At 32.3% G+C, this 24,129-nt stretch overlaps 1 protein-coding gene across 6 annotated transcripts in view; it reads left to right on the top strand.

Moving 5' to 3' along the window:
- The window catches only part of LOC128246691 (forkhead-associated domain-containing protein 1-like), a 47,893-nt gene that overhangs the window by 1,249 nt on the left and 22,515 nt on the right, over positions 1-24,129 (top strand). For 2 of the 6 annotated variants that reach the window (XM_052965041.1, XM_052965042.1), the window contains exons 2-12: positions 4,855-5,061; positions 6,461-6,493; positions 9,989-10,248; positions 10,862-10,926; positions 11,162-11,182; positions 12,063-12,095; positions 16,329-16,444; positions 16,893-17,000; positions 18,309-18,437; positions 20,152-20,331; positions 23,595-23,759. In XM_052965041.1, coding sequence (XP_052821001.1) covers positions 4,855-5,061; positions 6,461-6,493; positions 9,989-10,248; positions 10,862-10,926; positions 11,162-11,182; positions 12,063-12,095; positions 16,329-16,444; positions 16,893-17,000; positions 18,309-18,437; positions 20,152-20,331; positions 23,595-23,759 — 1,317 coding nt within the window. Of the gene's footprint in view, positions 1-4,854; positions 5,062-6,460; positions 6,494-9,988; positions 10,249-10,861; positions 10,927-11,161; positions 11,183-12,062; positions 12,096-16,328; positions 16,445-16,892; positions 17,001-18,308; positions 18,438-20,151; positions 20,332-21,178; positions 21,242-23,594; positions 23,760-24,129 lie in introns of all 6 variants that reach the window. The other 4 variants (XM_052965046.1, XM_052965044.1, XM_052965043.1 and 1 more) reach the window with 4 other exon arrangements.

Below are 24,129 nucleotides of genomic sequence, written 5' to 3'. Positions count from 1 at the left end.
TACACTACATGTATGTTTGCTAAGAATACACCATTACAAATTGAATTTCTGAATGATCAGCACCAATAGACTTTCATTTACCTAATTGGATCACTTTTTTACATCAATCCAGCCTTGTGTACATGTGTAACTACAAAAATTAGAAAGAAAGTCAACAAAGTTTCATAGCTTTCCCTTGAACACTAATGCATGTGTTAATAATCTCTTAAGCAATAGCAACACTATGTACATATGTCGAAAATATACATGAATACAGCAGTAGACAATAGCTTTTGGTTGTATATTACAAGTAGTACTGATCACCCTAATTTTTCCAGTACCATCTGACGTTTAAGTATACAAGGGAGAAAATATATATGCTATTGTTTTTGGTATGAATCAGCTGTGTGGATCAAATAAAATAATTGCAGTAAATAAAACATTGTTTTTGTCAACATCAGAATGCATAATCTCTATTACATATGTAACATGAAATGTAAGATACAAAAGGCATATAACAAGTCCTTTCACTGTGGCAAAAATCATTTCAAGAGTTACGTCCCTTTATCATGTATGTTTGTATTTTGTAAGTGCATCATTTTCACCTTTTTATCTAAAACAATTTTATATAAACTTTATAAATACTGACATATTTGTAGAACTGTATTTTTTTGTAGACACTTTTGTTAAGATTTTCATGGCAAAACTTTTATCCATATAATTCTGTGACATTATTTAGATATGCAACAGATGTCATGAGATTATTACTTTAAAAATTGCTTCATGTGCACTCACTCATATATTTTTTGTTTACCAGAGTATAATTTCTGTATTAAAAAATGCTTGGCACACGCAACATCTGTAGCAGAAGCCCAGTCATATTGATTAACCACCATCTACATGTGATCTTGATTAATCCATTTCCATTCCCTAGATGTGACCACAGTTATGTGTCACTTAAAGTGTTCCATCAATAATTGATGTTGTATTTGATGAAGTTATTCCAGTGTTGTGAGGCAACTGTTGAAGGCCTCGGCCTCTTAAATAATTGTGATTTTTTAGAATTGCATAAACAATAGTTTTTGTTTCAATTATACAATTTCTCAAATATGGGTGGACTTTTTCATCAGAATGAGCGAATTTGTTCAGTTTTAAATGGACTAGCTGACAGCAATTTTTTTCTAAAATTGTTGATACTTTATTTCATTTTATGAACAAAAAACCTAGTAACTGTCAGATACTTATTTGATAAGAAATTGTAATTCCTGAGTGAAGCCTAATTTGATTGTAACTTATGCTTTTGGGTAAAATAGAGAATATCTTGTCACATTTTGTATTACATTTTGTATTTTGTTTTTATGAAAGCTGCACTCACACAGATTGAACGTTTTGACAGCTTTTTTATTTTTTGTCTTGGAATGAGCGTAAATATCTGCAAACCAGTGATAAAAGACTGGTGACAAAAGATCAGATCGCAGATTTTAATATTTCCATTCCAAATTTAATGAATTATGGCTTAAATCATTAAACCGGTTTAAGAAAAATGCATAAAACATCAATTTTGGAGCGGAAATACGAAAATGTGCGATCTGATCTTTTGTCATCAGTCTTTTGCTCATTCCGAGATAAAAATAAAAAAAGTTGTCAAAACTTTCAATCTGTGAGAGTGCAGCTTTAAAAACAATTTTTGAAAAATAACCTCTTGACACTTCCCTCCTTATGTAAATTCACATCGTCACCAACCACAGTGCATTTTCCATTACACTTCATATATTATAAACAACGAAGAGTATCTGACGATGGTAAATTCATGACAGGGATACAAATGATTTTATTGGTATGCAGTTTGTATATGAACTTAATAATAATATTCTGTCCTCTTTTTTCTCCCATTTAAAGCTGCACTCTCACAGATTTACCATTTTTACAACTTCTTTATTTTTTGTCTCTGAAAGGGCAAATATTTGCGAAGGTATCTGCAAACCATTGATATAAGATTGCTGACAAAAAATCAGATCGTAGATTTTCATATTTACGTTTGAGAATTAATGTTTTATGGCTTAAACCGTTAGTTTGTTATGGTTTAAGAAAAATGCATAAAACATCAATTTTTGAACTTATATATAAAAATATGCGATCTATTGTTTTGTCAGGAGTCTCATATAACTTGTTTCTATGGATCTTTTTGCAAAAATTGGCTCGTTTCAAGACAAACAATAAAAAAAGTTGTCAAAATGTTCAGTCTGTGAGAGTGCAGCTTTAACATTACAAAGATATACTGTTCTACATTGTAGTTATCATATGACGCAAGAAAAGTTAACCCTTTAATGTGGAAACGGGTGAGAAAGCTAAAATATGCAGTGAGGTTCTGCTTTAAAATTGTATATAATAATAACTTGTTTATTTGGCTGATTATTCGAAACTTTGTTAAAGTTAACAATATGATTAACAAAATTGTTGTTAGCTTTTAAATGGAACTAGTTGATGATGTGCTCATCTATTTAAATAAAACAAGTAAAGATGAAACAGTTGGCTCAAATCTGGTTAGAAATACTGCAGATCACAAGTGCAGTGACGTTCCGTAAGCTATAGCTCAGTGTGTGTAAACAACGTGATAAATTGCGTCATAAATGCTACATCGCAAGGCAATATTTTGCTTGGAATGAAGACTTTAAACAAAGATAACTTCACTATTTCTTCACCATTTTAAATGAAACATAGCACAGTCTACGCCTCTTGCATAGCCCCACCTTCGGTCTTTTACTTAAGTTCGATAATAAGAGCTTAGTTTCTTAAAACACTTTGACAAACCTTTTAACAATACGGCCGTCTGACGGAGCATTGGCAAAATATTGTTTTGGAAACAGGTTTGTCGGAGTGTTTGATGAAACTAGTCACCTTATTTAACTTCGGTAATAAAACGAAGGCGGGGCTCTTTAAGCGCCATAGACTGCCTTTTGTTTTATTAAAAATGGTGTAGTAAAAGAAAAGTTATCTTTGATTTAAGTCTTTATTTTAAGCTAAATGTTGCCTTCCGACGTAGCATATATGACCTAATTTATGACGTGGTATACACACACTGAAGTGTATACATTTAACTTCCAGGTCAATACAGATTTGAAAGTTAACAATGATGACGTTAACAACGTTGTTAACTTAGACAAAATTCTGAAAACTTAGCCATTAATATTACATGTAGCTTTGTTTGACTGACATTATACTTTGTATTGATGTGGTATTTGTGTACCCTAAACCAAAGCAAAACCTCAAACAATTTTGGCCTTTAGGCTGCATTTACAATGTATGTTAAACTGTATATTCTATGTACTCTTTTACAGTACAGTGTTGTATTATATATGTTACATATATATCAAATTTTGTATTGTTCCACACTTTTTAGCAATGAAATACAAACTTGCACACATTATTTAGGTATCTCTGTATGTACATACAAATTATAGATTGCACTTGATTTTGTAAAAAAAAACCGCACAAATATCTAAAAGGTTGAAAGTGGTGTAGTGGTTACATTGTCCTCCTCTCACCCAAGAGGTTGTTGGTTTGATCCCCAACAGGGTGAGGGTGGTCCAGTGGTTAAGGTGTACACCTCTCATGCAGCCAAGAGGTTGTGGGTTCAATCCCCTCCAGAGTGAGATTTGAAGAGTATTTAAAGCTGTCCACCTCTCAGCCTAGAGATTGTGGGTTCAATCCCCACCAGAGTGAGAGTGGTAGAGAGTTTAAGCTGTCCACCTTTCATGCAGCCAAGAGGTTATAGATTCAATCCACACCAGAGTGAGAGTGGTAGAGAGTTTAAGCTGTCCACCTTTCATGCAGCCAAGAGGTTATAGATTCAATCCACACCAGAGTGAGAGTGGTAGAGAGTTTAAACTGTCCACCTTTCATGCAGCCAAGAGGTTATAGATTCAATCCACACCAGAGTGAGAGTGGTAGAGAGTTTAAGCTGTCCACCTCTCAGCCACGAGGTTCTTGGTTTGATCCCCACCAGAGTGAGAGTGGTCCAGTGGTTAAGCTGTCCACCTCTCAGCCAAGAAGTTGTGGGTTCAATCCCCACCAGAGTGAGAGTGGTAGAGAATTTAAGCTGGCCACCTCTCAGCCAAGAAGTTGTGGGTTTAATCCACACCAGAGTGAGAGTGGTAGAGAATTTAAGCTGTCCACCTCTCAGCCAAGAGGTTGTGGTTTCAATCCCCACCAGAGTGAGAGTGGTAGAGAGTTTAAGCTGTCCACCACTCATGCAGCCAAGTGGTTGTGGATTCAATCCCCACCAGAGTGAGAGTGGTAGAGAGTTTAAGCTGTCCTCCTCTTACTCAAGAGTTTGCTGGTTTGATCCCCACCAGAGGTATGCTTATTCCCTCTAAAAAAAGTAACAGTACTGGTTTATTCAAGAAAATGGACTTCAGCTTACAGTTGTCATCCAAATCTAGATACAATAAATAAATAGGAATTAGAAATCCAAAGGCAAAAAATATTGAAGGATTATCACAACTATTTATCTTGTTTAAGGGGATGTGTTTTGATATATGAGAATAAAACAATCTGCACTGTGTGCAGAATGATGTGGCATTAAAGGGACTAGATGGTCCCGAAATCGTCAAATACCGTATTTCCTCAAAATAAGCCTAGAATTGTCAATATGTGTTAGTAGGAGGCTGATAATACTTCACAGAATATTTCTGTGTAAGTTTTTGACAATTTTCTTTTTTTATTGCAATTTTATCTTATGGTCCCTTTATGTACTACAGAAACATACATGATTTATGTTTTAATCCCTGCTTTAAAGATTTTGCTTAATCCATCTTTGTATATATCTATATATATATATATATGCTTGATCACCAATTTTTTTTCTATCTTCAGACAAACGGCGTTGACCAACAACATGCGATAATCGAATACAGTGAACAAGAGGATTGTTATGTTTTACAAGACCTCAATAGTGGGCAGGGGACCTACGTTAACGATGTACGCGTACAGAATGCCGCTGTTCGTCTTGCCCCAGGTGACGTCATCAGATTCGGTTACTGTGGACAGCCTTATGAACTTAACATCGATAACCCTCCACCGGTAGGTCGATTTTTTGTCACAGGGAAACTTAATATGTTGGTTTTTGTCATAAGAGTGTTCTACTGTATGAAATATATGAATGTACATTTTAACAGCAGTTAAATAATTAGCTCCCATTTCTCGAACAATCTTAAGTCTCTTATAACAGGATGAAGCTTAGCTCAAGGAAATTATTTAAAGAATAATCATGATAAAAAATTTTGGTTTTAAAGATTTAGTTTAAACAAGTAAGATGGCTTACCTGTTATGGTTAAGATATTTCGAGAAATTGGGGACTCACAGTGTTGTATTTATTGCACAATGGGATGTTTAGTGTGTTTTTAAGCAAGTTTTTTTATTCCAATGCTTGCGTGCATTATTTTACTTTTAGCTTCAAAACGTACACATTATTGACATGACGCTGAAACACCCTGATATTAAAATGACTGTAAAGACAATGGAGAGATTCATTAACTTGTGTCACATGATGACCTGGACCAACAAATGCACGTTGACTTGGTTTCAAAATATTCTTTTGTTTAACTACTAAGTAATTATCGAGGGGAAGACGTGTTCTGATTTCAGCCTCATGTCAATTGCTGTTCTTGAATAGTCAATCCAAAAAATATGTACTGTGTAAAGCTTGTGTTGTGATTCTTGTCAAACTATTAGTAAATTGGCTTGGTTGAAAACAGCTCCTTCTATTGTCAGATTTTGCACCCAAATCACTAAAACTACTATCCATTTGATATCTGGAAAGTGTTAATCACTATTTCGTTCAGTGTAGAAACAGTAGCTGACCTTTCCAGGCAAAATTATGCAATGTAAAATGCGCCAATAGGCGTAAAAGAACTACATGGCTTTGTTCTATCTCAAAACTATAAGTGTTTTTTGATATCTTTCGTCACTGAATTTTATATTTAGTCACTGAATTATTAGTAAGCAATCTTTATTTTTGAAAATTAATTAAAATTAGTCGACTCTGTGTAATATTATTTCTGACAAAAATCACAACAATTTTATGTTACTAATGATATATGCTAATTTTCTAGACTAGATTATATAAATGTGTTTTAGACCAAATTAATAATACATCTATTGTGTCTGTCATGAATACCTTATACATGTGTATCATAATATCATATTATCGAAATTTAATGTCTGTGCCACTGCAAATTAAATCCACACTGGATCATGCAAAAAAAATCCTCCAATGCAGGACCCGAAATCAGCAATCTTTTTTGTAAAGCTCTTACATTAAACAGATTTAAATAAAATATCACAGAATATATAAATATCAAATAATTATTCTTTACTAGACAGATTGTCCATGTTTTTATTATGATACATGTATAGATATGACCATATATCATCAGTTATTCATTGTGTAATAATATTGTTTGTGTTTCCATGGCAACAGCCCCAAATGGTGACAACATATCACACAAACAATGTAGGTATCCCCCAACCCACCCGCTGTAGTCATAGCAACCCTTGTAACCATAGTAACTGTCCTAGTTATTTTGTTCATTTTGTTAATGCAAGGAAAAAGTATATATTTTAGCTTGGTTATCTAGTTATACTGCATGCTTGCTATATATATTTTTAGCTTGGTTATACAGTTTAACTGGATGCTTGCTATATATTTTAGCTTGCTTTTTTTTATTCCATGCGTTTTATAAGTTAAATAGTTATCGAGTTACATGTATACTGCATGCTCGCTATATATTTTTAGCTTGCTTTTTCTTTTTTTTTTAAAATGTATATGTTTAATCTGTATATAGTCTTGGACTATGCATATTTGGGTGTATTAGATAGCAAATTAAGAGGTACATGAACATTGTTGCTGTTTTAATTGAGGTATTTTTTTAAGTAGGGCTTTAAATGGTTGTTATTTTTATTTTTTATTTTAAACAAAATAATTACAAAAGCACAGTGTATTCACACCTTGGCTAAAATTGTTGCAATAGCTCCCATGACAACTTGTCTGTGTTGAATGTACAAGTATATAGATCGGGAGGCCAGGTTTGTTTTAATGTTATATGTCAATAAACCCCAATGCTTTGACTCTTCAGAAGTCCTTGAGCAAATACCGGCTTCACTATTGGTTTAAGTACTGGAATTAGATTTCTTTTTAAACATTTATTAATGAATGGGAGTTTTTCAAGAGGTATAAGCTTAATATTTCATTATACTGCGCTAGACAGTTTAAATGAATGCTTGTGAGAATTGCATATGGTACTGAATTTAAGTTGAGCTTTTATTATACAGTTTTGTTAAAACTCTATTATTCATTTGCATTGAATGAGTAACATTTTAATTATGAAAAATATGCTCAATTGCCATTTTGGTTTAGTTGAAACTAATTTATTTGAGGACGTTGAGAAAATCAAATAATTACAACTTTATATAATTCACTTGCTTCAAGGTCTAAGATTTTTGTGTTGTGGGGGAATCTGGAGTATCCAGAGGAAACCCACCTGTCTGGCTTGGTGATCACAAACCCAACATGCACCTAGACTGGGAATCGAACCTGGTTGCTTAGGTGAGAAGGGAGTGCACTTACCACTGTGCTCACAGTACGCACAAATTTCCGTTTTTTACATATCCATGATGTTTTAGTTCAATTCATACAACAATTTGCCATGGAAACGTTTTGAAAGTCGGCCATTTCTTTTCTCTTTTTTTTTGGCAAGACAAGACAGAACCTAGTGTCTGTTACCATGGTTCTATCTTCTGTTACACTTTATACATACAGTTCAAAAAAAGAGTTAAAAAAGCTCGTTATAACTCATGTATATGAATATGCATGAGGCAGGGGAGACAACTTTTCCTTAATAAGTCTGTATTGTTAGTTGTCTCCCCCAGCTAGTGATCAAAATTCACACGTACACTTTAAAGTTTCGCAACCCCTCCAATAAGTTTGAACAACTTGAGAATGCTGTAAATTTTAGCTGCAAAATTCACATGTACACATTAAAGTTTCGCAACCCCTCCAATAAGTTTTGAACAACTTGAGAATGCTGTAAATTTTAGCTGCAAAATTCACATGTACACATTAAAGTTTCGCAACCCCTCCAATAAGTTTTGAACAACTTGAGAATACTGTATATTTTAGCTGCAAAATTCACATGTACACTTAAAAGTTTCGCGTCCCCTCCAATAAGTATTGAACAACTTGAGAATACTGTAAATTTTAGCTGCAAAACTCACATGTACACTTAAAAGTTTCGCGTCCCCTCCAATAAGTTTTGAACAACTTGAGAATGTTGAAAATTTCAGCTACAAATTTATTTCATGAATACATTATTGTATGCTTAGTATGGTCAAAAAAGGCATGATCTTTTGACTTTTAATCTCATAAATCAATGAATTAAATCTGATAAATATTTAGCCAAAGATTACCGATGATATAAAGGGCCATGAATCATATTATATGCATATTGTATCAGCTTATAGATTATTTCAATGGCTTTTTTCATGCTAATTAAGCAATATAAGAAATAAATTTTAACCCATTGAATTTATTAATTGTAAGTTATGCAGAGGCGATTGGTTTAATGAGAAAAAAAGTCAAGACAGTGCATGCAAACCAAATTATTTTTTGGAAAAAGAGCCAGGGCCTTTTTTGACGATATTTGGAATTATAATTTTGCCTAGAAATGAACAACTACTTTAAAAAAAAAAGGACAAAAAAAGATAATAGAATGTTATAAAGTTGTTTTTTTTAAAATGCCATTTCATCCAAACAAATCAGTCCATTTCTTTCTTTTTTCATCTTTTTTTAAAAACATAAATTTTGGAATTGGATTTTCACATTAGATTAAAAGGAGATGCTTAAGCATAGGGAATTGGGTGGACTTTGGTCCCCATACAGAAAAAAATGCTGTAGTTTATTTTAAACAGAAAAAGGGACTGAAATGCATGCTATCATTAAACTTTATATTATAATGTTATTAATTAGGTGATTTCATATTGTCCGAGGTTAGCTATATTTGCCTGAACCCTTAAGAACAGTTCCTATATTTGGCGAGTTTTTTAGCCATTCAAAACAGCGGAAACTGATATTGGTCGAGTTTGGATGATGATTGGCTGAGTTTTGGCGTATATTGTTCTCAATTGTTTGGTATTGGTACCACAATTGTCACCATGTCGTGTCAAATACGTAATAGTTGATTAATAATTATGTATTTTGTGCATGCTGAATATTACAATACAGGTATAATATTATATTATAAAGCATATATATTTCCATACTTTGCTTTATATAAATGAAGAACACATAAAACAATCCAGATATTTAGAATTAGCGGACCTTTGATTATTATATACTTTTTACTAGAACCCTTTAGAAATCTTGATGATATCTGTTTTCTTTTAAATAATTATATCATTTTTTGTCGATCTCAATTTTAAACTTTGATTTTCTAGGTAATATCAGGTTTCAGTATATTGTAATATTATACATGTCAAGTACCATGATGAATGCAGTTTTTCGTTGCCAAAAAGCACACTGATTGAAATCATGAACGGGAAACTGATAAAACATTTTAACAAAATACCATAGCTTTTTTACGCATGTCAACTGTGATTGTGGTATGCAATTTTAATGATTGTCTTCAATTATATAAAACAATAGTAATTGATTAATAATAGTACTGATTGCTATTAATTGATTAATTGATTTTATATTTGCATGAATATATGTAATATATATTTATTAATAAATTCATTGATATCCTACTTCCAACTTAGTGTAATTCAATAAACAGATCATTTTAAGCTTGACAATTTTGGGAGAAAAAAAGTTAATGGTAAAACTTGATTGGTTGACATAAAAGGCAATCATTTGCTCCGAAGCTCTTGTTTTTAGACTAGCAATATTAACGAATATTAATTTATTTTGATTTATTATCACCTTAAAAACTCTTATTTGCAATTTTTCCAGATTGCATACCCACCCGTTCAGCATCGACCTGCCTGGACCGGCAGCCTCGCCCTTCTAACAGACGACCGAAACATGTGCAACACCCAGGCAAACCAAAACCCGGGGCTCCCATATCTCACCACACCCACCCTCACTGTCCCTGCAACTCATTGGACGCCTGTTGCCCAAGCAGGCCCCCAGATTCCACAGCCCCGCCCACCTCTTAGATCACGACCCTTGAGCGCTGGGGCACAGCGAAGACCTGCTTCAGCTTATGACAGGTTTGAAATTGTATTATATTATATGTTTAGGATATGATCGTGGTTTTTGAATGAGGTTTATATGAATAAGAATATTTGATTGAAGTATGTTAGCGCTGGAGTGACAGGCTTTGAATCAGCTATCAGTAAAATGTAGGAGAAAGGAAAATGTAAAAAAAATGTTTTAAGAAATAATTAAGGGCATATAATCCTTAGTAACTATGATGCTTGTCAACAGATAAGTTGTAGGTACAACAAACAGTGGTAGTTTGTAGGGCATGGATTAGTACTGGGGTACCTGTGGGCTGGAAATGTTTCGGCGAGTACAAACTTGTAACCAGATAAATGCAATACCATCAAATGCTTTGTATGTGTTTTAAGCTCGTTAAAGTGAATGTGCTTTTATATAGATGAGCTTAGAAAAAAAGACAGCATTTTCTTTTGACAATCAATATTTTTTTTCAGATGATATGGTTCTTTCATGATGCTTTAAGTAGTTTGGTACCAATACTGTTGGCGCTGTTAATATTTTATGCATTTTAAATTTTGTGGGCCATTCATTTTTTTGTTTACAAAAATAATGCTTTATCAATAAACAAACACTTGTATTATATTCCAATATGTTTTCCTTTAGGTTGCAGACAATAGGATGTACCATGCAGTCAGCCACAACCAATGTTGCCTCACCTTTGCCAAGAAGTAAGTTACTTCCCTTGGAAGCAAAACCACCATTTACCTTCAATTGTGCCATTGTCATCATACAGTTTATGTTTTAACCTGATTAAATGTCTGTAAATAATTTAAATGTTTCCATTTCTTTACTAAATGAAGGATAAAAAGCTCTGAACCAAAATTAAGATTTATTAACATGCTTTAACTAACATAATTATGCTCATAATATAAATACCATTTTTGCATTCTATTTATGTTCTAGTTGAAGCTACAAGTAGATATGGTAAAATCTATACACTGAAATTGCATAGTATAAATATGGTGCACAAATGATTAATTTGGCTAGGTTTCTTTTGAATTGCTATTCTATATTTATGGTTAAAGGTGGCACAATATTTTTTTTTTTAAAACAGCCCATTGTATGGTGTAGAATTATGCTAATTATATTTTTGATCAATCTAGTATATCAATGTCTTTATTTCAAGGTTTGAATTCTTTGAAGTTAATTTTTATTTATTTTTTATACATTAAATTGATATGGCAATAATATTCCAAGAGGCATTAGTGGTAAATAACATTGCAGGGTATTTATAGGTTGGAATTACGGGCTATTTCTCAGTTGGAGTAGATATGCTTTCTTACACAGTAGAATACAATAGTATATCATTTAATGTTTTATACCGATTAAAATGCAAAAATAGGCGATTTTTTTTTTTTAAATACTATTTAAAAACAACAACAACACCAACACATATCAAAACAACATCAACTTGCTTTAACTGTTTACAATACTTATGATATGACTTTGTTTACTTTTCAACCATTGCTCTACATAAAACACTTCTCATTAAAATGCACCAGTCAATTGTAACCCCCAGGTCCAGGGGTATACCGGGGAAAGGGGCCATGTTTTTACCTTCCCTCAGCTCAGGTGGCTCAGCAGTGCCGGGTGAATGCAGTGGTTTTGTCTTCGCACCAAATATAGCATGGAATGGGCCTTACCATCAGTTTGTCCCCACAGGGCGGGGATTTTACCCGGGCTTGGCTGGACAGAAAGTCAAAGTCCCTGCTATTCCCTGGATTGAGGGTTACAATTGACTTGTGCATAATATTTTTTTTTACAATCTCTCTCATATTTATATGTATTTAACCAAATTTTACAGCAGGAATGACTACAAAGACCTGGAGTGTACAAGGTATAGGAAGCAAAACATGCTCTTGACATTTTCAACTCTTATCAAGACTTTTCACCCTTGTTTTGACCCCTTTTTCCGAGCTGAGCTTTTTTGAACAATTTTTCAGGTAGCAAGCTATAGGGTATTTTTGGTGCTGGTTATTTTAGCTGTCACAATGTTGAATATGAGGGCGTTTAGAAAATTGTAATGGTTTATTGTACCATGTTGGAGATGGTTTTCTTTGTTTTCTTGTATATAATTAAATTTCCATATTGGGACAGTATAAAGAAAGCACTACTTTACAGTGCTATAACCGCATGGCGATAGATTGCAATGTCATTCACTTACAAAAATGCTAGTTATTGAATGTTGTCCTTGACAACATGATACAAAACAGGACTGGTACAAATATGTCACTCTGACTTATACCCATGTAATTGAAATAATTCACTCTCACTGAAACCCAGTTTGTGGGTGTCGTAACTATAATTACATACACTATAATACCGGCTACCCGAGTTATTGATGTTATACACTAGCACAAAACAGGAGTTGTATAATTATAAAGTTCAATCCTTAAGCTTAATATTGGGTGAATCATTTAGTTTGTACCATATTGTCAAATACAGGGTTCAATAAATAGCATGCATAATATAAGAACAGTTTTGTAATTTATCCACATGCTAATTATCGCACGGTAAGAACTCTGCTTCATGTTTACTGTTCTAACAGATTTGAGAATTATGAATGCAAGAAAACAAACAAAAACACATTCCAATATTGTAAAAATAACTTTTATTTAAAAAAAGATAAGATAGACTATTGGTGTTTCTTCTGTCTTAGAATTTTACACATTTCTGTCAAAAGTTTGCTGCTATGGTTAAGGCTTCCGCCATTCTAAATTGATTCTATGTTTATTGTCATCGAGCCATAAGGTTTGCAGACTTTTTATAAAAATAAAAAAAAAAAATAAAAAAAATCTGTGCCTGCATTTAGTGACATTTTGTAAGGAATTTATGCTTAAAAATAGATTTTTCAATTGCAGTTGTTTGCTTTAAAAAATCGTATTTTACCCCGTAATACAATCAAAATTCACCCAAAGATAATGTTTTCTAGTGCTTGATATAAAGAATATACAATAATCTCTGCCAAGATATGAATATCCAATACATGGAGAAATTCATATTTTCTATATGGTCCTGCAAATGTGTATGTTTTCAATATGGTTTTTATTAGACAATTCATTAGACTGCAATTAAGGACATTTGTTGTAAATAGAATAACATTTGGTAGCATCTAATGCTCTTTGTTTTTTTCTGGGTAGGTTGTTTAAAATTACAATTTGACGTTAAGCATAGAATCGACTTGGTATGGCCTTGTAAGTTTCGAAAAGGGTATATATGCACTTGATGCTCTCAATGAGAAGATGGAAAGAATATAATGGATTGATTTTGGTTATCTTCAAAACATTATTGATTTTTTTTATAAGATATATTAATGTTAAGACCATGTGCTTTAAACAATGTAAGTGTCCTGCACAATATATGAGACTATAAAATTAGTGTGTCACAGTTAATATTCTATCATTTAAAACTCATAGAAAAGTGTACTGTAAAGTATATGTGTCAATAGATTTATTACGTATACTGTTATGTGTTCTTGTCCCATGTGTTTGTATTCATATGACTGTAGATAAAAACAATACAGTCAAACACTGTTGGCTCGATATCGCTTGCCTCGACTTCTTTCTTGAACTGAAATAGATATAAAGGACCGATTTTATTTCACTCTTTTTAAGCATTCCTGCTTGGTTTGATGTTCGCAAGACTCGAAGTATTTACCCGCTCCCTGGGATATGGAGCCAATGGGTTTCGACTGTATTTAGGATTCAATTGTTGTGATAAAGGACTATAGGAGTATTTTCGCCGGTCCCAGAGATGTCTAGCCAATGGTTTTCGACTGTATTTAGGATTCGAGTGTTGTGATATAAGGAATGTGATGCACCGTTATGATTTAAAAGATTTTGTAGGGAATAGAAATAATACTGACTATAATACTTCTAACACCCGTTACAGTTTGATGCTGTTAAGAAGTTTAAAATAAAAAGAGGTTTTCATATTCTGCTAGCTTAAGGCTGACCATCTTTTCCCCTGAAAATGCTTGTATGAGATTGTCTGTAACAGCGTTGTGGTAGAATAGAGGAGTTGTTACTCAATTCTCATATTTTGAAAGGATTTTTGTGTCACTCGAGTCTCATGGTAGAAACATAGGGATCATGTTGTCTGACTTCGTCTTTCTCAAGTTTCGTCATTCTCTGATTTTGTCGTCCACAGAATATACTTTAATTTTCTGCCTGACTTTTTTCTCTCAACATCTTTTTCAAATCTTTACAAAACTTGGCAGCAATGCTTATTTGCATATTATCTTCACTGAGTTTGATTACCAGTCAGACTGCCTGAGTTTTACTGTAGAGTTATGGCCCTTGAATTGTCAAAATGATGTGCACTACCGTCAGGTGACACATCTTATTAAGAAATTCTTAAGTTCTAAGCACTAACAACACATTTCTATATCCAGAGCACTGTAACAGTGTTAATATTTTTTTTAGAAGAATGTGTTAAAACAGAAAATAATATCAATAATAAAAAATCTTATAAATGTTGTGCATCAGAAGATATAGAATATCTCGGCTCAATTTTAGCAGATTAAGTTGGGAAATAAATGCCAAGTTTACTTGTGTTATATGTCAATATCGAAAAAAAACTAAAAAAAGCCAGAACTTTTGGGGAAGGAACTTTAAAAGCCCCTATCAACATTAAATTCATATACATTTTCGTTCTTGAGGAGAGCAGCAGGCACATGTTCAAAGTTGTACTACCAGTTGCGCCCCCTCCAAGTGCTTTGATTCACCCCCTGCATTAAGTGATGTTTTGTTGGAAACTTATATGAACAAATGAGTATGAATTGCAGTTATTGGCTTTTTATTTGCATTCTAATACAAATAGTTTTCTTTCAAGTGTTTTTCTTCTGAACAAATTGTGATACCATTATTGCTTATTTGAATAATACAGCAAGTCAATTAATGATGTTTACTTAACTGCCTGTCATTATATTTATTCAACAAATCCATTCCAGTACTGTTTTAATTCCAGTGTTCATATAGGCAAGATTTTTTTTTTCATTACTCTGACCCAATATTTTGCTTTTTGAACAAAAAAAATCCAGCTTCAAAAAATTGTCACCTGTAAGAGATTGCCAATGGACTGCATTTAAACCTGTCTGATATGGTATATTTCAGTTGGATATAATAATTTATAGAACAGTTAGACATGAATTTGACTAAGGTAAAATACAAAAAAAGATGTTTTTTTCCATTTATGATAGACTATCAAAAACAAATCACTTTAGATTTGAATAATGCTTCATTTCACCATGCCGTACTATTTCATGAATTTCTTAACTTTATTTTGTTGTCAGTTATTGGAATTAAGAAGACATTGTTTATATTTTCATACAAACTAACTTTTTACAACATACTAATGCAGCAAATTTATGACTTAAAATTTTATACCATGTAAGCATAATATGCTTTTCCAAGTTACCATTGAGTTATTGCCCCTGTTTATTTAGTTATTGCCCCTGTTTATAACAAGAGTTGTCCATTTTCTGGTTCAGGGTCATTTCCTCCTGTTTATACAGAGTGATTGCTCATATCTGATACACTATAAAATATCAATGTGCAATATGTATTTGTCCTTAAGTTTTTTAACAATAACTGCCTCTGTTTATTTCAGAGTTATATCTTTAATTAATACAGACTTAATGGAGTGTTCATGACATCATCAAGTATTTTTTCCATGTTAATACAGAGTTATTGCCCATTAATTTGTATTCATTGACCAAATATGGCACAGTTGTTGCCCTGTTTATCATAATTTTGATTTTGTCCTGACCTTGGCTTACAGGTTCATGTTTAATTCTCATTTATCATTAACTAATGATCCTTTATTGTTTGAAAATCATGTTTTTTGTACAAGTGCAAGGTACATAATAAGTTTCTCCAGATCATGACAGGGTTAGTCCCCCTGAATAGTGCAGACTTATTCCCCCTGATAAGAATTAAGTTAACCCCCAGATTTTTTAGAATTATTTCAACTGATAACAGCAGAATTATTTTCAGTGAAAATCCCCCCTCTGATTATTTTAAAAATCATTACAACTGATTATAACAGAATTATCTCCCCCTGATTTCAGGCGGAGGCTGGATGAATGGAGGTACAGGACGCAGTGTGGTTACAAGCCAGTTCAATCCTCCCCCTCCCAGCCCTCAACAGGCAGGCCAGTTTGAAATGGGCTTACTCCAGGAAAAGGTTAATTCAAAATCCTATAAGGCCGCTATCACCATCGCAATCCTGCCCCACGGATTTTGAAAAAAAATGTCTAGAAAAAATCCCTTGATAAAAGTTTGCTAAAATATCACATCTTTTTTTTCAGTTTGTACAGAACTTTATATAGTAAAATTCTTAGGTTACAAGACAATGTAAAGAGATTTGCCGTTGCATTAATAAATATCAAGGGTGTTTTTTGCCAGACAGACATATTAAAAAAGATTCACCAAAGTAAATGTCAAATCATGTCATAACTTTGATATTTTTTTTGTGCTTGAATCATTAGAAAAGATTTCTGCAACTGAAATTTCCCTAGAGAATTCAACCTTAATGCAGAACGATAAATGCACTTAATTTAATTGTAAATAAAGTACTTTTGGTAAAAATTTAAATTGCGCGATGTCATCCAGATATTGTGGTATCATTTCAGGAGCACAAGATTCGGGAGTTGTCTGAAGAGGTTTCAAGGTTACGTAATGTCGAGATGGATGTCAGCAGGAAGGACCAGATGTTACAACAGATGCAGCAACAACTACAGGTAGTGCTGATGATGATGTTTTGACACAAAATTGTTGCTGTTATTGTTTGAATGTAAACTTCTTTGACTGATAAAAAGGTCAGCAAATTGCTTTTGTATCATTCTATAATGTCTTTGCCAATTGAATTTCATTGTGACAGACATTATTTGTTCATTTTAATGTTTTTAGTTGGCCTCTTAAGAGGTCTGGGATCTGAATTATTTTGGGGTAAATTAATTCTTTTTTGCCTCAAAACATCGAGTGATATACCATAAGACTTTGGATGGAACACATTTGGTTTAACAGAGATTTAAGGTCAGCCAGTTGTGGTAGACAGCAATGTCCGTGATAAAACAATCACTTAAAGTAAAACTTGATGTCTATAATAACATAAGACATTCTGTTATAAACTTACATACTCTTACCCATTTACTCCAGGAAGTATTGAAAGACATGAATTCAAGTGTTACAAATATGCTTCACCAGTTAAAGGCCATAGTGTTCTTTGAGATCACAACTTTAGACATACATTAGCAGTTCTACTGTCAAAGTTTTTATTCCTTGTCGTAAAGTCAATAGATTTCAGCCAATTGTTATGCAACTTTGTCAGAATACTTGCCTACATGTTGTCCTGAACATTTGTGAATGTGGGTCATCTCAGGTAAAAAACTAGGTCACTTGGTCAAAGCTTAGGAAATATTTCCCCCATGTCATAAATTCAAAAGTTTTAATCAAATCTTTATAAAACTTGTTCTGAACATTTATCTGCATTGTATCTAAGGCTATTTGTGAGTATGATTCATCTTGGGTGAAAAAATAAGTCATTAGGTAAAATGCTTGGAAACATTTTTCCCTGTTTTAGGTTTAAAATTAAAATTTTAATTAACTTTTTAAAAATATTTGTGTGCATGAAATCTTATATTATAAAGTGTGTCATCTGGGGTCAAAAAATATGTCTCTGGGACTTATCTTTTAGAAAAAGGTGATGCATTTATAAAATGTTCAATTTTCCTCACACAAATGAAATAGTTTTTTTGTTGATCTTAATGAAATCTGATAAGGTTATATGTATGAACTTATGTCTGATAAGTATAACTATGGTTTTCTGAACTAAAAAAAAACTAGGTCACAAGCTCAGATCTTTGGTTTGTAAAATTGCATTGTCAAACAAAAAATCTGACTTTTATATAATCTAGCGCCTTGTTTAAAGATGGCCGTACGTGGGTCAAGCACAGCAACAACTAATAGTTGAATTCACCAAGATGATACAAATAACCTTTTACACTGAAGAGAATAAGTGTTATCAAATGTTGACTCTGTTGTTTCAGATGGCCGAATGTCAAGCGCAGCAGCAAGCAATGGTCGTTGGCAGTGACCCTGATGTCACTAACAAACTCCTACAATTTGAGGCTGAGGTTTCCAATAAAAAACAAGAGATTCTGGATCTTAGAGAACAGGTCAGTGTCCTATAACTGTTTATGTAAGGCCTTCTTTAAAATACTGTTTGTTTGCAGTGGAATGACGGCCTCGCCTAAAATGCACTGCCTTCTAAGACTTATCTTTTATGACCTTTTAAGTTAAACAAACAAAAATCTGACTTATGTGTTTCGCTTGTTAAGTATTCAGTCATTACTGGGTCTTAAAAAATATATAATTAAGACCACCCCTAAGAAAAGGGTCGAGCCACCGCAAACTAACATTTTTTAAAAATAGTGGCCTTGTTTGTTTATTATTTGAACTAAAATAGATGATACTTAAGATTCTATTAATAGATACGTTTCTCTGTGTTGTATGTTTCGCATTCATGTGTAAGTTGATTTAGAAATCGTTAGTTTGTAAGACCAGTTGACATACCCAGAATTTTTTCTATGGTTAAAAAATTTGCGGAGGCAGGGTAAAAAAAGTATAAGCCATAATGACTACATTATGATTGGTCCATATTAATGTATATATAATGTTAAATTTGCCAAATTCCAATGCTAATTTGAAATTACCTGATTACCTAGTTTTAACTATAATGTGTGATATTATATATTGTGCCCCATTTAAGTGACAGCATAAGTGTTGACATTAAATCAACTTGTTTCTATGTTTAACTTTTGAACGATATGTATAATTTACCGTATATATTGCAATAAAAGGCCGATGATGATGATGAATTTGTACATGAGGTATAGTAGCTCATCCTAGATGTGTGATTAGACATTTTAAGTTATACAGACAATAGTAAATTAAAACATTTACAAATAATCTAAGCTATTTTTTAATTTTATTAATATTTTCAGTTAAAATTTGTTTTGAAAAATAGAATGGTTACCCTTGTTGCCAAAAAATGAATATTCAATTTATTTATTATTTTGTTGATAAATTTGATTTCGGGGCTAGTATTCATAAAACATCTTAAGACATTTTCTAGTTTATTTTAATTGATGAAGTCAATTTGAAAACAAAATAAATATCAAATTAAAAGAAATGTATATTATTATTTTTTAGCATAACGGTATATGTGTTTTCAAGAAAAGTAATGAAAATATATATTATTAAACTTTTTTCAGAAGTTACCAAGTAATATTAAAATTTCACCATGGCCAGTGACATACGTATATTAGGAATATGACTTCAGTTAGGAAATGACTTAAGTTAAGAAACGTTTTATGAATAACTCCCTGCAGTATTTTAATAAAATTTAAATGCTTTTTAAGCCTTTTAGGATATTGTTTTCATTTTGAATGCACATGATAAAAAAAGTTTTTGCAAAAGTTAGAAATAGATATTGTTAACTTATCGAATGAACGGATAATTAAATTATTTTTATTTTTCTAATTTGTTCGAATGAGCATGAATGTCAATGCATGTTAAAATGTTCAGACTTTGAATTTTGTAGCTGTAAATATCGCATGATTACTAAAACATCTCTCGAACAAATGTAGTTCTAGTTTGATTTTTAAACCCACCTTTAATCAATGAAATATTAAAAAAAAATATGAAATAGATGACCCTTGATAAACTATATGTTTTACGTAGAAATTCACACACAGATATTCAGAAATTCATAGAAGTTGGATGGAAATCTGACAAATTTGTAGAATTTGTACCAGGAAAATTAGATCACTTTATATATACCTTGTTTTAGTCACCGATGCATGAACAAACTAGTGTTTTCATTTTCAGCTTTCGCAACTTCAAGCGCAGGCTGTTATAGACCTTGAAAACCCTGCGAATATACGCGCAGAGCTCAGTGAAAAAATAAAAGAGCTTAATAACATGCGAAATGAGCTTGAAAGGGTTAAAAAGGATAAAAATATAACATCTGGTCTTGTGACCCAAATGCAAAGAGACATGGGGAGTAAAGTAAGAAAAACGGCTTAAATATAACGTCTTGTGTACTATTGGTTGTTGTAATTTCGCGAGGGTTTTATATTTTTTGCAATATTTTGCAAAGCAATCAAAACAGTCAATTGTATAAACACTGGTTATTTCTTTGGTTTGGTTAGGGTTAGTCAAAAATAGTTGTCGTTGATTGGTCAATATTTATTGAATTATTATTATGGACCAATCAAATCATTTAAGTGTGCAAAATAAGCCAAAAGATTACTTTTCGACAACTAATCAATGTTCTATACAATTTGTTGCTAGTTGTAAAATTAAACCTGCTGAAAATATTAATTTAATTGTCTTTGCCTATGATTAAACAATGGCACGCTTCGAAAATATATAAGTCACAAATTTGCAGACTTAAAAGATAACGAAAAAAATCGTCGCGAAATTATGACACTATACAGTATTTGCACGAAACTTACATCTCAAACTGTTACTGTTAGTTCTCTGGAGTTTGGTGATATACTTGTCTTGAACTAGTTAATCAAGAATCACTTTTAGACCAGGAATGTAACCATATTGTGAAACGAATGAAAATAAGCCATACAGGGCTACTTTTAGGTTACGATCTACCATTTTTTTTTGAAGGTGGAAAAAGCAAGTTACATTTTTCTTGCTGGAAACAAATAAGGCTTTAAGTAACAGGATTTAAAATTTGATCATTGTCAGCAAAATGCTTGTTGAGGCGTTTACTGATCATTGTTTGATTTATTGATGTTCACGCGTTACAACAAATAAACAGAAAATATTTCAGCAATATCTGATCAATCTTATACTCAAACTTCATTAATTGAATGCTTTTGCATTAATTCATATTCAGCTTTCCCAGAAGGCGTTTTTCGTACCCCTGGACACACCTCCGTATAATCATAAATGCCATAAGGTGATGATTCGTACGATTTTTTGATTTTACGTGTGATTCATATGTATGTTGGTGTGGTTATTTTGCACTGTTTTATACTTTTAAAAGAAACTTTTTTTAAATTATTTCTATACATGTTGTAGCTAGAAATTAATGCTTATGTGTCATAGAAGAAATATTAAGTAGCGTAGGTGTTCTATTAAATGAGTAGGATGAGTGTTTTTTTAAGAACCCTGCGCGCTGAAAAACAACCTTTTTTAAATCCGCTAAATTGAAGTCAAAAACGTGAAAAAAACATCTGAGTATCTGCTGCATTGTAGCTGCTGTAAACAATTCATTCTTTGTAAATCAGTAGAATGGTCCTCTGAATACATGGCTACAATATATCAATACCCAACTTTTAGCAATTTTATCCTGGCTATCATTGTATGTTTTTTTCTGTATATGCATGATGTAAGCAGATGCCCTAATGTGGCAGCCATAGGAATTCTTTTCATCGGAATTAACTGTTTATCGTTTTTAATTGGCTTGCAAATAATGTCAGACAAACAGGGATAACCTTGCTAGAGGTGTTTAACTGACAGCGTCACAATTTCTTTTCTGATTAAAAACCTCAAATTGAACATCTTGTTGTAGAGTCTTCAAACTTGTATACACATTGGTCATGGTCAGTTGGTGACCGTTATCAATTTTAGGTTAAAAGGTCAAGGTCATGATGACCTTACTTGAAAAAGGATTGGCGCTTCCCACTTGCGACACATCAGATTTGTGAAATGATCTAGTCTTTATGAAATCTTTGCACTTTTTTTTTTTAATGTTTTATTGATTAAACATTTTTATTAACTTTTATCAACACACCTGTATATATAATGATAATGAGTTACAGTTATAAAACGATTCTTGAAATTGAGTTTTAATCACTGAAATATAATTACGAACATGTGGTTTTCACAATATGGTTACAATTTTGTTCTTCTTTGGTAGAGGGCACAACAATTATTGTCTTTTGATGTTTTCTTGTTTTCTTATGTTGCATGTCTTAATCCTAGTTTTCAACAAAAACATGGATTATGCTTATGTTTTGCACATCCAAATCCTTGTTCTCAACAATAGCATAAATTTATTGACTTTTATGGCCCCATATTTCTCGAAAATTCTAAAGCGTACCTCACTTAAGTATCTAATTTTACTGAGCAATATTACTGACATAAATATGATTTAATGGAACATCAGCTTGTTTATCTTGTTTATCCCAAATATCATTTCCTTTAAAAGCCAAAAAACTCTTTAAAAACAGAAAATAATGCAATTTATGCTAACCCCAAAAAAGCGTGCTGAGCTTGATCCAGTTATAAGGACCTTATACTTAAGTGAGTACGCTTAAGATGTTTTAAGAAATTTGGGCCAGGTTCTCAAGTACTAGCTTGTATTTGTTGTTAATATCTATGCTAATGTCTTGCACATTTTAACCCTTGTTCTTAAACTGTAGCATGGATTTACTGAAATTTACATTGCTATTGTCTTGCACGTGTAAATCCTCATTCTCAAGCGATAACAAGGACTTATTGTTATTAACAATGCTAATATCGTGCACGTCTTTAAATCTTTGTTTTTATGCTTTGGCATAGATTAATTGTTATTTTTTTTTTTCATTTTTTGTTATATTTCTTTTTTCATTTCTCTGTTGAATTAAAAAAAAGAAAATCTTACATTTGCTTAATCATTGCTTTTCTTACGAAATTGATTCACTTTCTCGCCATCTTTGCATTCTGTTACCTTATGTGTTAGTATAGAGTTATCTCCCTTCTTATGAAAGAGAAGACAAAACAATGGAGTATTTTTTCCAAACATGTCACCTGTAGGGGTGTAGCTATGTTTGATTTTGTATTATGAGATAAAAAATCAGACTAGAAAAAATACAATCTGAATAAAATCCGTTCATTTATAGCTTTTGAATGAATTTTATGATCTATACTGTTTAAGGCATGCTGATTGTTAAAAAAATATGTTTTTATCATTCACTCACCCCGAGCAGGTCAGATATATATTTTAAAAAATCATGAAATGTTGTCACTGATAGCTTAAAAAGAATGTACAATTTGGTCAATTTTGATAGCATGCATCTTTATTACTTAATTATTGTACATGAGTTTCTCTTTTGCAATACCTAGCATGTTCAGTACAAATTATGAAACATTGTTTTGTTTTAAGACGTTAATTTCAGCAGTTGTAAAAACTTGAAAAGATATTTCATTTACCATAATTTGTGTTTTTTAATAGCATGATACAAATGTTGTCTCAAATCTTCAGATAATTACACTCATGAAAAACCTTCACCTGCACTATTTTGATTGCGAATTTGCCGCCTTTTCAGGACTCATCAATATCCAAGCTCACTCGTGAAATCGAGGCTTTAAAGAAAGAGCTACGTGAGAAAGATTCCCAGCTTAAGGTGATGACATCCAGCGTCAATAAGCTCAAGGAACCGAAAACAGAAGAACGGGACGCACGAGAGCGTGAACTTATTAGTCTTAGACAGGTATGGAGGAAATCAATATTTGTTTCTATTAATCTATATACATTTTAAACTAGAAAATACTTTTTAAACTGTTATTCTTTGGACAGAAAGCCCCAACAATAACAAAAATAAAATTGAAAAAATTGAAAAATTTAAAAAATCATGGCTGAACATGACCGTATAAAAATAAGAATCAATCCTTATATTTACATATTCCCCTCTACATCACATTTTTTGTGGTAATAATGATTTGGTTGCAGTAATTTTTGAGTCTATCCAGAAGATTATTGATATTATTTAATTCATGTTTTATATATGCATGACCCAGGTCTTTCTTGTGAAACTCCACCTACAGAGGTCAGGAAAGGTTGACTAGTTCATGCAAAAGGAA

Source organism: Mya arenaria, chromosome 9 (genome assembly GCF_026914265.1).
Source record: "Mya arenaria isolate MELC-2E11 chromosome 9, ASM2691426v1".
NCBI classification, from domain to species: domain Eukaryota; kingdom Metazoa; phylum Mollusca; class Bivalvia; order Myida; family Myidae; genus Mya; species Mya arenaria.
This window is presented reverse-complemented; position numbering and strand designations above follow the sequence as displayed.